Genomic DNA, 17500 nt, shown 5'->3' on the forward strand with positions numbered 1-17500 from the left:
ATCCATTTATAAAGTATCTGATCCCCTCTCTCTCTCTCTTTCCATAGCCTTTAGTCTCTCCTCATATGTGATCCCTTCAAATTCAGGAACCATTCTTGTAGCCATTTTTTGTAGTCTCTCCAATTTCCTTATGTGTTTTTTGTATGAGGGGTCCACACTACTCCTGCATACTCCAATCTGGGTCTTATTAAAGTGTGTGTGTGTGTGTGTGTGTGTGTGTGTATTCACCTAGTTGTAATTTTCCATGGCCTGGGTATCATACTGGTGTGGCCCCGTCTCCATATCTACACACATCCAACTTTCCTTTCAAACTCTGCACACTCCTCGCTGACACCACCTCCTCACTCAAACCATTCCACACCTCCACACATCTCTGCGGGAAACTATATTTCTTCACATCCTTCAAGCATATTCCCTTGGCTATCTTTTTACTATGCAATCTCGTAGTTCTATTTAAGTTTTCCTCTCTCAACATCATTTGCTCATTATAAACTTCATCCAGTCCACTCAACAGTTTATAAAGCTGTATTAAATCTCCTCTTTCTCTTCTTTGTTCCAAGGTAAGCAAATTCATTTCTTTTAATCTCTCCTCATAGGTCATTTCTGCCAATTCCGGAACCATTTTTGTTGCCATTCTCTGCAATCTCTCTAACTTCCTTATATGCTTCTTTTTATAAGGGGACCAAACCACTCCAGCATATTCCAATCTTGGTCTAATTACCGTACTAATTAATTTCTTCATCATATCTTCATCATATCTTTTAATCTCTCCTCTGTGTGTGTGTATGGCCCCTGTTCACCCAGCAGGAAGTAGGTTCAGGATGTTATTTAAAGGATTGTGACCTCTTTTTAATTCCCGATGTGTGGAATTGAGGTCTATTAGTCCTTAGGCAAATTCATTTCTTTTAATCTCTCCTCTGTGTGTGTATGGCCCCTGTTCACCCAGCAGGAAGTAGGTTCAGGATGTTATTTAAAGGATTGTGACCTCCTTTTAATTCCCGATGTGTGGAATTGAGGTCTATTAGTCCTTAGGCAAATTCATTTCTTTTAATCTCTCCTCTGTGTGTGTATGGCCCCTGTTCACCCAGCAGGAAGTAGGTTCAGGATGTTATTTAAAGGATTGTGACCTCTTTTTAATCCCCGATGTGTGGAATTGAGGTCTATTAGTCCTACCAGAAGATTAAAAATGAACTTTGACCCTGCTCCGTAATGAGGAAGACTTAATTAAAGAGTGACCCAGCAGATGACCTTAAACACACACACACACATACACACATACACACACACATACATCTCAGTCTAGTCTAGTCCCACTGGTGACCTTAGTGATCTTGGTGATCTTGGTGACCTGAGATAAGGGGACTATTCTTCTGGACACCTCAGTACTAGTAAGACTGTAGGACATATTTTGATCTATTTGTCTATTTATTATAAACGAAGCAATTATAGATAAATTAGATAAGGGAATATTTTAAGTAGGTGAATTAATTGATGATGATGATAGTTAAGAGATAAGATAATGTTGTAGATAGATAAAAATAATAAAAAATGTAGATAGAGAAAAAACGAGGCAATTATAGATAGATAGATTAGAGAAGGAAATATTTTAAGTAGGTGAATTAATTGATGATGATATACAGTTTAGAGATAAGATAATACTTTAGATAGATAAAAAGAATAAAAAATAAAAAATGTAGATAGACAGAAACGAAGCAATTATAGATAGATTAGATAAGGGAATATTTTAAGTAGGTGAATTAATTGATGATGATGATACAGTTTAGAGATAAGATAATACTGTAGATAGATAAAAATAATAAAAAATAAAAAATGTAGATAGACAGAAACGAGGCAATTATAAGATTAGATAAGGAAATATTTTAAGTAGGTGAATTAATTGATGATGATGATAGTTTAGAGATAAGATAATGCTGTAGATAGATAAAAAGAATAAAAAATAAAAAATGTAGATAGACAGAAACGAGGCAATTATAGATAGATAAATTAGATAAGGGAATATTTTAAGTAGGTGAATTAATTGATGATGATGATAGTTTAGAGATAAGATAATGTTGTAGATAGATAAAAAGAATAATAAAAAATGTAGATAGACAGAAACGAGGCAATTATAGATAAATTAGATAAGGAAATATTTTAAGTAGGTGAATTAATTGATGATAATATACAGTTAAGAGATAACGCAGTGCTGTAGATAGATAAAGAGAATTAGACAAACGAAATAGATAGAGAGAAGTAGGTAATTTGGCACTTAACATTATTATTAGTTAGTTAACCGTACACTTGAAAAAAAAAGAAAAAGAAAAAAAAACAAAACTTAATATTCAAATAGACGTAATTGTAAAGATAATAACTAAATAACGATAAATAAAAATAAATCTTGAAATATATTACTTAATTCAAACTAGTTATTATTGTTATATACGTTAATTATGCTAAAAAATACAATAAAACATATTTAAGAAAGAAAGAAGAAAATATAAAATAATCAATAGGAAGATATGAGATAAGACTATTGGTACTATTAACATTACTATTAGTTAGTTAACCATTCACTGGAAAAGAAAAAAAAAATAAAGAAAGGAATGAATCAAGAAAAAAAAAAGCTTGATATTTTAACAGAAACTAATTGTAGAAAAAAAATATTTAGTGATAGATTGATACATTTATTGAAAAACATATATTAGTTAATTCAAACTGGTTATAATTGCAATATCAGAGTAATGCGTTAATTGAGTTTATAAATGTAATAAAACCAAACTAAAAACAGATATTTTAAGATAAAGAAAGAAAAATTATAAATGATCCATAGGGAGATATGAGATAAGACTATTGGTGATATTAAGAGATAAATTAAAGGAGAAAGAGAGAGAGAGATAAAGAGAAAGAGAAAATGAGGCAAACGATCGAAAGATATTTAGACAGAAGAGAAGCATTTGATGAAAGAAAACAAAGAAAAATATAAATAAATAGGAAGATATGAGATAAGACTATTGGTGATATTAAGAGATAAATTAAAGGCGAGAGAAAGAGAGAGAAAGAGAAAATAAGGCAAACGATCGAAAGATATTTAGAAAGATAAGAAGTATTTGATAAAAACAAAGAAAAATATAAATAAACCTTAGGAAGATATGAGATAAGACTATTGGTGCTATTAACAGATAAATTATAAAGGCTGTTGTTAATGTTGATTAATTTATTGCGCCCTTGAAGTCATACAATGAAAATTATGGGAACCAATCATCAAAATTACAGCAAAAAGTTACACACACACACACACACACACACACACACACAGGCATTATACAAAGAGTATCAACAAACAAATAATTTATCGTGAGGAAAAATATAAAAGAAAATAACAAAATAAATAGTACTAGTTATTGTAGTAGTAATAGTAGTAGTAGTAACAGCAACAAAACAAGAAAAAGAAAAAAAATAACGAATGATGGACCCGATTTAGCAAGACCACCACCACGAAAGAAAAATAAAACAAACGAAATAATAAAAAGAGAGAGAGAGAGAAAAGGAAGAAGAAAAAGATGACAAAAGAAGAAGAATAAGAAGAAATAACTAAGTGGAAGAGCTCTGGCAACCGAACACGTCTTGAATTTGGCGGGTTCTGGTCTATCCATTCCCTAAGAGAGCCCTGGTTCGATACAGGAGGTGGTGATGGTGGTGGTGGTGGTGGTGGAGGGGACTTACTGATCTCTACACGAAATCTATGCTATATTTCGTCATGTCTACACAAAAGCCAGTTGAATGGGTCTCAGCTCTCATGATCCGCTTTGAAGAACAGGTAGTATACGTGTATGTGTGTCTGTGTGTGTTTCAGGGTTTGTGTTTGCCTGTTTGCTTGTTTGCATGGGTGTTTTTGTGTCTGTTTGTCATGTGTGGTTTGTGTGTGTGTGTGTTTTGTGTGTGTGTGTCTGTGTGTGTTTGGGGTTTATGGTGTGTGTGTGTGTTTGTGTGTGTGTGTGTTTAGGTTAGTCTAATTCTTGCCAAGACAAACTTAACCTAACCTAACCAAACTTAACCCCTTCAGTACTGGGACACATTTTTACCTTGAGTTTTGTGTACCATTAGACCATTTTATTGACATTAGCAAGGGTGTATGGAGGGCACAAGATTAATGGCCACAGTCTTCACTATTTTAACCCCTTCAGTACTGGGACACATTTTTATCTTGAGTTTTGTGCACCATTAGACCATTTTATTGACATTAGCAAGGGTGTATGGAGGGCACAAGATTAATGGCCACAGTCCTCACCATTTTAACCCCTTCAGTACTGGGACACATTTTTACCTTGAGTTTTGTGCACCATTAGACCATTTTATTGACATTAGCAAGAGTGTATGGAGGGCACAAGATTAATGGCCACAGTCCTCACCATTTTAACCCCCCACATGAGTTGGTGAAGCTGTGGAAAGTCACCAAATAGTCACCACAAGGAATAGGGAAACACATCACGCTACTGAAGGGTTTAAGAACACACAGGAGGCAGTAAGCACCAAATAGTCACCAAATAGTCACCAGGAGGAATAGGGAAACACGTCATGCTACTGAAGGGGTCAACCTAACCTAACCTAACCTAACACTTCTAAACATTGAAAACAAGATCAATGCCAACTTTGTCGTACTAAACTGACCCAATCATGTTATGGACTTGTTCTGCTCTTAAAATGTCATATCAGTGTGTTTGTCTTGTTTTTTGTGAGTAGAGGCAAGAAAGTGTCATATTAATCATTAGGTGTCATTATTATCAGCATGTCATTTCGTTTGTTTGTTAAATTGTGCGATTCTCTCCATACTGCGGGTTTTTAAGGGTGTTTTTGTGGTTGTGGTGACAGATTAACAACATTTCCACACTCCAAAGGGTCTAGTTGAAGTGACGCGGGTTTTTAAGGGTGTTTTTGTGGTTGTGGTGACAGATTAACAACATTTCCACACTCCAAAGGCTCTAGTTGAAGTGACGCGGGTTTTTAAGGGTGTTTTGTGGTTGTGGTGACAGATTAACAACATTTCCACACTCCAAAGGCTCTAGTTGAAGTGACGCGGGTTTTAAGGGTGTTTTGTGGTTGTGGTGACAGATTAACAACATTTCCACACTCCAAAGGCTCTAGTTGAAGTGACGCGGGTTTTAAGGGTGTTTTTGTGGTTGTGGTGACAGATTAACAACATTTCCACACTCCAAAGGCTCTAGTTGAAGTGACGCGGGTTTTAAGGGTGTTTTTGTGGTTGTGGTGACAGATTAACAACATTTCCACACTCCAAAGGCTCTAGTTGAAGTGACGCGGGTTTTAAGGGTGTTTTGTGGTTGTGGTGACAGATTAACAACATTTCCACACTCCAAAGGCTCTAGTTGAAGTGACGCGGGTTTTTAAGGGTGTTTTTGTGGTTGTGGTGACAGATTAACAACATTTCCACACTCCAAAGGCTCTAGTTGAAGTGACGCGGGTTTTTAAGGGTGTTTTGTGGTTGTGGTGACAGATTAACAACATTTCCACACTCCAAAGGGTCTAGTTGAAGTGACGCGGGTTCTTAAGTGTTTTTGTGGTTGTGGTGACAGATTAACATTTCCACACTCCAAAGGCTCTAGTTGAAGTGACGCGGGTTTTTAAGGGTGTTTTTGTGGTTGTGGATGTGGTGAGAGAGAGAGAGAGAGAGACTAAACCAAGTATATCTCAAATTTAACCTCGAATATACCTTTAGACCTAACTTAACCTAACGTAACCTAACCTCACTTAACCTAACCTACCCCCACAGCTGCCATGTCGCACTGGGCCGCAAACACAACACTCCAAGTTCAACGTAGAGCAGAATAAGGAATGTCTGGTTCGGATAAGTCGCTACAAATTCTCTCTCGTCATCTCGGGGCTCTACAAGATACTGCAGAAGGTTAACGATATGGTGAGTGTGTGTGTGTGTGTATTTGGGAGAGGCTGGGAGGGGCTGGGAGGTACTGAGAGAGGCTGGGAGGCACTGGGAAAGGCTGGGAGGTACTGGGAGAGGCTGGGAGGCACTTAGAGAAGGCTGGGAGGCACTGGGAAAGGCTGGGAGGCACTGGGAGAGGCTGGGAGGCACTGGGAGAGGCTGGGAGGCACTGGGAGAGGCTGGGAGGCACTGGGAGAGGCTGGGAGGCACTGGGAGAGGCTGGGAGGCACTGGGAGAGCTGGGAGGCACTGGGAGAGGCTGGGAGGCACTGGGAGAGGCTGGGAGGCACTGGGAGGCTGGGAGGCACTGAGAGGCTGGGAGGCACTGGGAGAGGCTGGGAGGCACTGGGAGAGGCTGGGAGGCACTGGGAGAGGCTGGGAGGCACTGGGAGGCTGGGAGGCACTGGGAGGCTGGGAGGCACTGGGAGAGGCTGGGAGGCACTGGGAGAGGCTGGGAGGCACTGGGAGGCTGGGAGGCACTGGGAGGCTGGGAGGCACTGGGAGAGGCTGGGAGGCACTGGGAGGCTGGGAGGCACTGGGAGGCTGGGAGGCACTGGGAGGCTGGGAGGCACTGGGAGGCTGGGAGGCACTGGGAGGCTGGGAGGCACTGGGAGGCTGGGAGGCACTGGGAGAGCTGGGAGGCACTGGGAGGCTGGGAGGCACTGGGAGGCTGGGAGGCACTGGGAGGCTGGGAGGCACTGGGAGAGGCTGGGAGGCACTGGGAGGCTGGGAGGCACTGGGAGAGGCTGGGAGGCACTGGGAGGCTGGGAGGCACTGGGAGGCTGGGAGGCACTGGGAGGCTGGGAGGCACTGGGAGGCTGGGAGGCACTGGGAGGCTGGGAGGCACTGGGAGAGCTGGGAGGCACTGGGAGGGCTGGGAGGCACTGGGAGAGGCTGGGAGGCACTGGGAGAGGCTGAGAGGCACTGGGAGAGGCTGGGAGGCACTGTGTGTGCGTGCGTGCGTGTGTGCGTGTTATTTTTACTTTTACTTAATAAGATTCTCTCTCTCTCTCTCTCTCTCTCTCTCTCTCATCTCATCTCTTCTCTCATTTTTTTTCTTTTCTCGTAATATCCTGTTTTTCCCTCTCTCTCTCTCCCTCTCACTCTCCTTACTCCTGCTCACCCTCGCCTCACCGCTCTCCTCTCCCCACAGCGTCCACACGGCCCAGATTTTGAGAAGAATTATTACGAGAGCCTTCTTATCGTCTTGGACACGTTGGAAAAGTGCTTGTCATCACAGCCCAAGGATACGACACGAGATGAGGCCATGAACGTGAAGATGCTGCTGCGGGAAACACTGCAATTCATAGGTGCGCTGTGGGTCAAGGCTGTGGGTCAAGGCTGTGTGGGTCAAGGCTGTGGGTCATGGCTGTGGGTCAAGGTGGTGCGTAGGGCTGCGGCTGAGGGCTCTAGGATATCTTAAAATTCTCTGTTTTATTGCTGTGGGTTATTGCTGTGGGTTATTGCTGTGGGTTAAGGCTGTGGGTTATTGCTGTGGGTTATGGCTGTGGGTTAAGGCTGTGTGGGTCAAGGCTGTGGGTCAAGGCTGTGTGGGTCAAGGCTGTGGGTTAGGGCTGTGGGTTATTGCTGTGGGTTATTGCTGTGGGTTATTGCTGTGGGTTAAGGCTGTGGGTTATTGCTGTGGGTTATTGCTGTGGGTTAAGGCTGTGGGTTAAGGCTGTGGGTTAGAGCTGTGGGTTATTGCTGTGGGTTATGGCTGTGGGTTATTGCTGTGGGTTATTGCTGTGGGTTAAGGCTGTGGGTTAGGGCTGTGGGTTATTGCTGTGGGTTAAGGCTGTGGGTTATTGCTGTGGGTTAAGGCTGTGGGTCAAGGCTGTGGGTTATTGCTGTGGGTTAAGGCTGTGGGTTAGGGCTGTGGGTTAAGGTTGTGGGTTATTGCTGTGGGTTATTGCTGTGGGTTAGGGCTGTGGGTTATTGCTGTGGGTTAAGGCTGTGGGTTAGGGCTGTGGGTTAGGGCTGTGGGTTAAGGCTGTGGGTTAAGGTTGTGGGTTATTGCTGTGGGTTATTGCTGTGGGTTAAGGCTGTGGGTTATTGCTGTGGGTTAAGGCTGTGGGTTATTGCTGTGGGTTATTGCTGTGGGTTATGGCTGTGGGTTAGGGCTGTGGGTTAAGGCTGTGAGTTAAGGCTGTGGGTTAAGGCTGTGGGTTAAGGCTGTGGGTTATTGCTGTGGGTTAAGGCTGTGGGTTATTGCTGTGAGTTAGGGCTGTGGGTTAAGGCTGTGGGTTATTGCTGTGGGTTATTGCTGTGGGTTAGGGCTGTGGGTTAAGGCTGTGGGTTAGGGCTGTGGGTTAAGGCTGTGGGTTATTGCTGTGGGTTAAGGCTGTGGGTTAGGGCTGTGGGTTAGGGCTGTGGGTTAAGGCTGTGGGTTAGGGCTGTGGGTTAAGGCTGTGGGTTATTGCTGTGGGTTAAGGCTGTGGGTTATTGCTGTGGGTTAAGGCTGTAGGTTAGGGCTGTGGGTTAGGGCTGTGGGTTAAGGCTGTGGGTTAAGGCTGTGGGTTAGGGCTGTGGGTTATTGCTGTGGGTTATTGCTGTGGGTTAGGGCTGTGGGTTAAGGCTGTGGGTTATTGCTGTGGGTTATTGCTGTGGGTTAAGGCTGTGGGTTATTGCTGTGGGTTATTGCTGTGGGTTAAGGCTGTGGGTTATTGCTGTGGGTTATTGCTGTGGGTTAGGGCTGTGGGTTAAGGCTGTGGGTTAGGGCTGTGGGTCAAGGCTGTGGGTTATTGCTGTGGGTTAGGGCTGTGGGTTAGGGCTGTGGGTTAAGGCTGTGGGTTAAGGCTGTGGGTTATTGCTGTGGGTTAAGGCTGTGGGTTAAGGCTGTGGGTTAAGGCTGTGGGTTAGGGCTGTGGGTTAAGGCTGTGGGTTATTGCTGTGGGTTATTGCTGTGGGTTAGGACTGTGGGTTAAGGCTGTAGGTTAGGGCTGTGGGTTATTGGTGTGGGTTAAGGCTGTGGGTTAAGGCTGTGGGTTATTGCTGTGGGTTAGGGCTGTGGGTTAAGGCTGTGGGTTAGGGCTGTGGGTCAAGGCTGTGGGTTATTGCTGTGGGTTAGGGCTGTGGGTTAGGGCTGTGGGTTAAGGCTGTGGGTTAAGGCTGTGGGTTATTGCTGTGGGTTAAGGCTGTGGGTTAAGGCTATGGGTTATTGCTGTGGGTTAAGGCTGTGGGTTATTGCTGTGGGTTAAGGCTGTGGGTTATTGCTGTGGGTTAAGGCTGTGGGTTAAGGCTGTGGGTTATTGCTGTGGGTTAAGGCTGTGGGTTAAGGCTGTGGGTTAAGGCTATGGGTTAAGGCTGTGGGTTATTGCTGTGGGTTAAGGCTGTGGGTTAGGGCTGTGGGTTAAGGCTGTGGGTTAAGGCTGTGAGTTATTGCTGTGGGTTGGGCTGTGGGTTAGGGCTGTGGGTTAGGGCTGTGGGTTAGGGCTGTGGGTTAGGACTGTGGGTTAAGGCTGTGGGTTAAGGCTGTGGGTTGGTGAGGTGATGTGGAAGTTTGGTTAGGTTGGGTTGGGTTGTGTTTGGTTGTGTGGGAGGAGGAGGAGGAGGAAGAGGAGGAGGAGGAGGAGGAGGAGGAGGAGGAGGAGGAGGACAAATAGTTAAGTTAGATAAGACGGAGGAGGAGGAGGAAGAGGAAGAAAGGAAGGAAGGAAGGAAGAAAAAGAAAGAAACTAGGAAGAATATTGATGAAAATTTTTAGTTTAAGAGGAGAAGGAGAAGAAGAAGCAGAAGGAGGAGGAGGAGGAGGAGGAGGAAGACGAGGAAGAAGGAGAAGAAGAAGAAGAAGAGGAGAATAGGACCCAAATCTAATCTGTAACTCTCCCACAGACCTCCCAGCGGAAAATAATATGGTGGTTCAGGTGAAGTCGCTGGCGTCAAAAGTTCTCTTCGCGTTGAGTCTAAATAACTTCTCTGTGGTCTTCAGTAGAATCTCCATCAGGTGAGAGAGAGAGAGAGAGAGAGAGAGAGAGAGAGAGAGAGAGAGTGTGTGTGTGTGTGTGTTTGAGAGACAGAGAGACAGAGACAAGAGTTTTATTATTATTAGTAGTAGTAGTGGTGATTGTGTGTGTATGTGTGTAGTGTGTGTGTGTGTGTGAGAGGAATAGAGAGAGAGAGAGAGTGTGAGAGAAAGGGAGAGACAGACAGAGAGAGGTGATAAAAAGTGTGAGAGAGACAGAGAAAGAGAGAGAGATAGAGAGGTGATAAAAAGGTGTGTGTGAGAGAGAGAGAGAGAGAGAGAGAGAGATTGTGTGTGTGTGTGTGTGTGTGTGTGATTACCACTTGAAAAATAAATAAATAAATAAATTGTCAACGTAACACTAAAGTAATATTCTCCTCCTCCTCCTCCTCCTCCTCCTCCTCCTCCTCCTCCTCCTCCTCCTCCTCCTCCTCCTCCTCCTCCTCCTCCTCCTCCACCACAGGCTGCAGGAGCTCAGTACGAGTAACACTGAAGAGAGTCCGGACTTCACTGACATTGAGCTCATCCAGCACATCAACATTGACGTCAACAGGCTTGTCAAACTCCTTACTGGTCAGTCTGTCTGTGTGTGTGTGTGTGTGTGTGTGTGTGGGTGGGTATGTGGGGAGGAGGGTGTGTTTGGGTGTGTTTTGCGGGTGTTTGAGGGTGTGGGGGTGTTTTATGTGTTTTGTGTGTGTTGGGGTGTTTTGGGTGTTTGTGGGTGTTTGTGGGTGTGTGTGGGGTGTTTGGGTGTGTGTGTGTGAGGGAGGAGGTGTTTGGGTGTGTTTTGGCAGTGTTTGTGTGTGTTTGTGTGTGTTTTGATCAATTTTTTTGCTATTTTTGTGTGTTTTTGGGTGTGTGTGTGGGGGAGCGGTGTTTAGGTGTGTGCGTGTGTGTGGGGAAGTAAATAAATAAACTCTTTAAAACACCAACTAACACCACAACCTTCCTTCCGTAGAGACCATCCAGAAGTTTCGTAGTTTGAGCAAGAAGGCCCAGATTGTTGTCATGGCGTCTATGGAGAAGGCAATATGGAACTGGATGGATACTTACCCTAATGAATTTGCCGACCTCCAGGTGTGTGTGCGTCTGTGTGTCTGTGTGTCTAGATTCAGTCAGTGTTATCAATTCTTGTCTGCTTTCATACAGTTCTTTGTAAGTGGGTCCTCGCTCACTCGTTCGCTCTTTCTCTCTTTCTTTTTACCCACATCCACATACTCCCTCGCTCTCTCTACCCACACACACACACTCACACCCTCTCTCTCTCTCTCTCTTGAACAGAAACGGAGGAATGACGAACTGGCCAAATGTTGTGAGGCAATGTTTGAACACTTAGACAGTTTTGCCGAGAATAACAAGAAGAGAGCTGTCGTGTGGCCTCTACAGATCATGCTGCTTGTGTTGTGCCCGGTGAGTGTGTGTGTGTGTGTGTGTGTGAGGCTCAAAAATGTGTGTAAGAATGATTAACCTAACCTAACCTAACCTAACCTTACCTAACCTTACCTAACGATACTTAACCCCATACAGAAAGTCTTGGAGGAGATTGTGAACGCAGATGCCGGGGCCCCTTGTTCACAGCGGCATTTTAAGAAGAAACAATTTATAGACCAGCTGAAGAAGGCCCTAATACCTCATAATACCAGCCGTCACCTCACTGAAGCTGCGGCCGTCACCTGTGTGAAGCTGTGCAAGATCGCTACCTACATTAATATAAACGATTCCAATAATGTGGTGTTCGCCCTTGTTACCAGCGTTATTAGTGAACTCAAGGTGAGCGGAGGGGACTTGAGGGGGACGGGAAGGGACAGGAAGGGACAGGAGGGGGAGGGGTGGTCAGGTCACATTGCTATCTACACCAGTGGGGATACAATATTCACTTCCATTTAAATTGATAGATATTTTAACTCTGTTCACCACACCACACCATTTGCTGGGTTTTCAAGACAGTTTTTCCTATTAATTGACTAGAAATCTCACCAATCCATTACCAGAACCACAAAAACACCCTTAAAAACATGAGTATCTTCAACTGGAGCCCTTGGAAAGCTGTCATGGGGAGAGAGAAATGCATTTGACAATACAGACCAAAGAGAGAGCCTTGATTTAACTTTCCATATGTGTGTGTGTGTGTGTCTCCGCAGAATCTCCTGTTCAACATAGTGAAGCCGTTTACGAGAGTCCAAGCCTACATTTTCCAAGACGTGGATCTCATGATAGACTGTTTTGTGTCGCTGTTCCGAATTTTGCCGCACAATAATGAGGCGCTCAAAGTCTGCCTCAATCCTAATTCACCGCCCACCTACCACTTCGTACTGGTCAGCTCTTTATACAGGTCAGTGTGTGTGTCTGTGTGTCTGTAACCTAACCTAACCTAACCTTACCTAACCTAACCTAACCTAACCTAACCTAACCTAACCTAACATAACATTCATACAGGTGACCTCTATACAAGTCAGTGTATATGTTTGTGTGTCTATGTATCTTTTATAACCTCTGACCTCACCTGACCCCTTGACCCCTTGACACCTTGACCCCTTGACCTCCCCCCCACAGGATCGTGACCCAGACCAGGCTGCCGTGGTGGCCTCAGATTGACATAGTGTACAGCAAATCAAGTGAGCTGAGATCCATGTTTACTGATACTCTCAACAAGGTCACACAGGGATGCATTCCACAGACGCCACTCAGAATGATACAGGTGGGTGTGTGTGTGTGTGTGGGGGGAGGAGGTTGTGGGTGTGTGTGTGGAGGAGGAGGAGGAAGAGGAGAGGAGAGGAGAGGAGAGGAAAGGATGAGGAAGAGGAGGAGGAGGAGGAGGAGGAAAGGAAATGGGAGAGAAAGAGGAGGAGGAGGAGGAGGAGAAGGAGAAGGAGAAGGAGGAGGAGGAGAAGAAACAGAGAGAGAGGAAGAAGAAATGGAAAGGAGGAGGAGGAGAAGAAGAAGAAGAAGAAGGAGAAGAAGAAGAAGAAGAAGAAGAAGGAAAAGAAGGAGGAGGAGGAGAAGGAGGAAGAGGAGGAAGAAGAGGAGGAGGAGGAAGAGGAAGAGGAAGAGAAGGAGGAGGAAGAGGAGGAGGAGGAGGAGGAGTCTCTCTCAAACCAATGTCTTTTAAACCAGCATCTCTTACCTTGCACTCACTAACACTCTCTCTCTCTCTCTCTCTCTCTCTCTCTCTCTCTCTCTCTCTCTCTCTCTCTCTCTCTCTCTCTCTCAGGGCTTCACGCTCAAGTTTAAGGAGAAGCCATCGGAGAAACCTTCAGATGATTCTCCTTCATACAAGAACCTGCTCCTTTGGATGGTCCGGCTGATTCACGCTGATCCTATGCTGATGCTAAACGTGAGTGTGTGTGTGTGTGTGTGTGTGTGTGAGGTGTTTTGAGTGTGTTGTGGTGTGTTTTTGGGGCATTTTGGTGTGTTTTTGGGTGTTTTGGTGTGTTTTTGGGTGTTGTGGTGTGTTTTTGGTGTGTTTTAGGGTGTTTTGGTGTGTTTTTGGGTGTGTGTGTGTGTTTTGGGTGTTGTGGGTGTGTGTGTGTGTGTGTTAGGTGAGGAGGTGGTGTTTTGAGTGTGTTGTGGTGTGTTTTGAGTGTTTTGTGTGTGTTTTGGGATTTATGTGTGTGTTTTGAGTGTGTTGTGGTGTGCTTTGAGTGTGTTTTTTTTTTTTTTTTTCTGTGTGTCCATATTCAGTCAGTGTTACCAGTTCTTGTCTATCACCCCTAAACAACACAAAAAACACACCAAAACACCAAAAACACACACCTAAACACCCAAAATCACCCAAAAAACACACCCAAAACACCACAAAACACCCAAAACACCCTAAAACACCCAAAAACACCCAAAAACACCCATAAACACCCAAAAAACACCTAAAAAACACCTCAAACACCTTAACTAATGAAGCACTTTTTGTCAGAACCAGGGTAAGGCAGGGCATGAGATCCAGAGCTCCACCCTAGAACTTATCAACGGCCTGGTGTCTCTGGTGCACAATGCCTCAATGCCCGACGTGGCTGGTGAGGCGATGGAGGCTCTGTTAGTACTGCACCAGCCAGAGAAGATTGAAATGTGGAACCCTGAAGCACCAATTAACACCTTCTGGGATGTCAGGTGTGTGTGTGTGTGAGAGAGAGAGAGAGAGAGAGAGAGAGAGAGAGAGAGAGAAAGAGTTTAGGAGTGTGTGTGTGTGTGTTTATGTGACAGAGAGAGAGAGAGAGAGAGAGAAAGAGTTTAGGAGTGTGTGTGTGTGTGTGACAGAGAGAGAGAGAGAGAGTGAGTTTAGGAGTGTGTGTGTGTGTGTGTGTGACAGAGAGAGAGAGAGAGCGGGAGAAAGAGTTTAGGAGTGTGTGTGTGTGTGTGTGTGTGCGATTTAGTATATTTACAAAGAGAAGTGTGTAAATGTGTGTGTGTGTGTGTTTGTGTGTGAGAGAGAGAGAGAGAGTGTGTGTGTGTTTTAAGAGGGTGTGTATGTGTTCATGTGCGTTTTTAGGTGTGTGTGTGTGTGTGCGTATGTGACAGAGAGAGAGAGAGAGAAAGAGTTTAGGAGTGTGTGTGTGTGTGTGCGATTCAGCATATTTACAAAGAAAAGTATGTAAATGTATGTGTGTGTGTTTGCGTGTATATATATTTTAACCTAACTAAACCTCTCTCTCTCTCTCTCCTCTCTCTCCCCCACAGTTCGCAGGTCCTCTTTTCCATCTCGCAGAAACTCGTCCAACACCACATCGCAAATTACTCGGAGATCTTGAAGTGGCTCCGAGAAATCTTAGTGTGTCGAAATGCTTTCCTTCTTCGCCACAAAGATTATGCCAACTGCAATATTGGCGCCTACACTGCCATCTGCAAACAGGCGCACATCAAGCTGGAGGTGGGTGTGTGTGTGTGTGTGTGTGTGTGATTGATTTTGGGGTGTTTTTTTGGGTGTTTTGGGATGATTTTTAGTGTTTTTGGGTGTTTTTGGGGTGATTATTAGTGTTTTTGTGTTTTTGAGGTGTTTTTGGGGTGTTTTGGGTATTTTGGGGTGTTTTGGGTGTTTTGGGGTGATTTTAGTGTTTTGTGTTTTTGGTGTTTTTGGGGTGATTTTGGTGTTTTATGTTTTGGGGTGTTTTGGGTGTTTTGGGGTGATTTTAGTGTTTTGTGTTTTGGGGTGTTTTGGGGTGTTCTGGGTGTTTTTGGGGTGATTTTTAGTGTTTTTATGTTTTTTGGGGTGTTTTGGTGTGTTTTTGGGTGATTTTGGGTGATTTCAGGTGTTTATGTGTGTGTGTGTGTGTGTGTGTGTATTTACCTAGTTGTAGTTTTCCATGGCCTGGGCTTTACGCTGGTGTGGCCCCGTCTCCATATCTACACTTATCCAATCTTTCTTCAAAGCTCTGCACACTCGTTACTGACACCACTTCCTCACTCAAACTCAAACTGTTCCACGTCTCTACACATCCTTGTGGCGCCAGTACTGACCCCTGTGGCACTCTGCTTTCTACTGCTCTTAACTTGGACTTCATATCTTTAACTACCGTCCTTATATCTCTCTCCCCACTCAAATAATCTTCCATTCACCTCAATGTGCTTCCTTGAAATCCACAGCAACTTTGCATGTGGTACTTCTTTAAATCCAAATAAATACTCAACCGTCCCTCTCTCTCTCTCTTGTACCCCTCCGATATCCCTTCCGTCCTTCCCTCTACCTCTAGCCACCCCCCTCTCTCTCCCTCTCTCTCTCTCTTGTACCCTGTCAACTATTTGAGAGTAGAAACTTATTAAATTTATGACACAGACCAACTATCTGTCTCAAAGTGTCTTCTGTTCTCCATTCCCCAGGTGGTGTTCCTTGTGTACCTGTGGAGCATTGACATAGATGCTGTGTTAGTGGCCATGTCCTGCTTTGCCCTGCTGTGTGAGGAGGCCGACATACGCTGTGTTTGGGATGAGGTCACAGCAACAGTCACTTATCTTTTGCCAAACTACCATGTGTATCAAGAACTGGCTGCGGCTTCTACTATTTTGACCACTGGTGGGTGTGTGTGTGTGTGTGTGTGTGTGTTTGGGTGTGTTTTGAGGTGTTTTGGGTGTGTTTTTTGAGGTGTTTTGAGGTGTTTTGGGTGTGTATGAGTTTGTGGGTGTTTTGGTGTGTTTTTGTGGGTGTTTTGAGGTGTTTGGATGTTTTTACGTGTGTTTTAGGGTGTTTTGGGGTGTTTGGGTGTTTTTGTGGGGTTATGTGTGTGATTTGGGGGGGGTGTGTGTGTTTGTGGGTGTTTTAGTGGGTGTGGGATGTGTTTAGGTTTGTTTTGAGGGTGTTTGGGTGTGATTTGTGGTGTTTTGGGGTGTTTTGGGGTATTCTGAGGTGTTTTGTTGTTTGGGGGTGTTTTGGATGTTTGGGTGTGTTCTGAGGGTGTGTGTGTGTGTGTGTTTGGGGGTGTTTTGGGTGTTTTTGGGAGTTTTAGGCTGTTTGGGTGTGTTTGGGGTGTTATGGGTGTGTTTGGGGAGTGTTTTGGGTGTTTGTGGTGTGTTTGGGTGTTTTGATGTGATTTTGTGTGTTTTGGCGTGTTTAAATAACCGAAACACAATGGCTTTAAGAAAACGTAAAATTACTCCACAACCATGAGTGAGAGGGGAGTGAGGGGAGAGTGAGAGGAAGCAGGACTCTCCCTCTTCCCCCCCACCCCCCCAACACCCCTCTCACTCTCTCCGTCTGTGTGCTATTGGGGGTTTAATGAAAGGGTGTCTCTCTTTCCCCATTTGTGCAGCCTCTCTGGAGTCGAGGATTTATAGCCAACAACAGCAGGGTAAGGACAGAGAGAGAGAGAGAGAGAGAGAGAGAGAGAGAGAGAGAGAGAGAGAGAGAGATGTAGTTATATATATTTTATTATTATTATTATTATTATTATTATTATTATTATTATTATTATTATTATTATTATTTCTTCAAATTTTCTGCCTCCTCCTCCTCCTCCTCCTCCTCCTCCTCCTCCTCCTCCTCCTCCTCCTCCTCCTCCTCCTCCTCCTCCTCCTCCTCCTCCTCCTCCTCCTTTTCTTTATTTTTCCCCATCTCTAATTTGTTTACATGTTGTTGTTTGCGTTGTTTGTTGTTGACCTAATGTGTTTGTTTGTTTTGTTTTGTTTTTCCTGCGGACAATGTTTTCTTCTGAGAAGTAAGAAGGAAGTATATTTGTTCCTTTGTTTGTTTCTTTAGTGTGTGTGTGTGTGTGTGTGTGTGTGTGTGTGTGTGTGTGTGTGTGTCCTCCATAGACCCTTGCTAATGTCAATAAAATGGTCTAATGGTACACAAAACTCAAGGTAAAAATGTGTCCCAGTACTGAAGGGGTTAAAATAGTGAAGACTGTGGCCATTAATCTTGTGCCCTCCATACACCCTTGCTAATGTCAATAAAATGGTCTAATGGTACACAAAACTCAAGGTAAAAATGTGTCCCAGTACTGAAGGGGTTAAAATAGTGAAGACTGTGGCCATTAATCTTGTGCCCTCCATACACCCTTGCTAATGTCAATAAAATGGTCTAATGGTACACAAAACTCAAGGTAAAAATGTGTCCCAGTACTGAAGGGGTTAAAATAGTGAAGACTGTGGCCATTAATCTTG

General features: G+C 44.3%; 1 protein-coding gene across 1 annotated transcript in view; it reads left to right on the forward strand.

Moving 5' to 3' along the window:
* Positions 1-3659: 3659 nt before the first annotated feature.
* LOC123503713 (neurofibromin-like) overlaps positions 3660-17500 on the forward strand; it is a 61310-nt gene continuing 47469 nt past the window's right edge. The window contains 15 exon segments of the mRNA XM_045253699.1: positions 3660-3817; positions 5786-5929; positions 7106-7262; positions 9784-9895; positions 10377-10486; positions 10872-10990; positions 11195-11323; positions 11441-11683; positions 12055-12245; positions 12467-12611; positions 13125-13247; positions 13824-14017; positions 14585-14774; positions 15722-15914; positions 16648-16686. Of these exon segments, the coding sequence (XP_045109634.1) occupies positions 3743-3817; positions 5786-5929; positions 7106-7262; positions 9784-9895; positions 10377-10486; positions 10872-10990; positions 11195-11323; positions 11441-11683; positions 12055-12245; positions 12467-12611; positions 13125-13247; positions 13824-14017; positions 14585-14774; positions 15722-15914; positions 16648-16686 (2164 nt within the window). The 5' untranslated portion in view covers positions 3660-3742.

The sequence above is a fragment of the Portunus trituberculatus genome, chromosome 2 (genome assembly GCF_017591435.1).
Source record: "Portunus trituberculatus isolate SZX2019 chromosome 2, ASM1759143v1, whole genome shotgun sequence".
In the NCBI taxonomy this organism is placed as follows: domain Eukaryota; kingdom Metazoa; phylum Arthropoda; class Malacostraca; order Decapoda; family Portunidae; genus Portunus; species Portunus trituberculatus.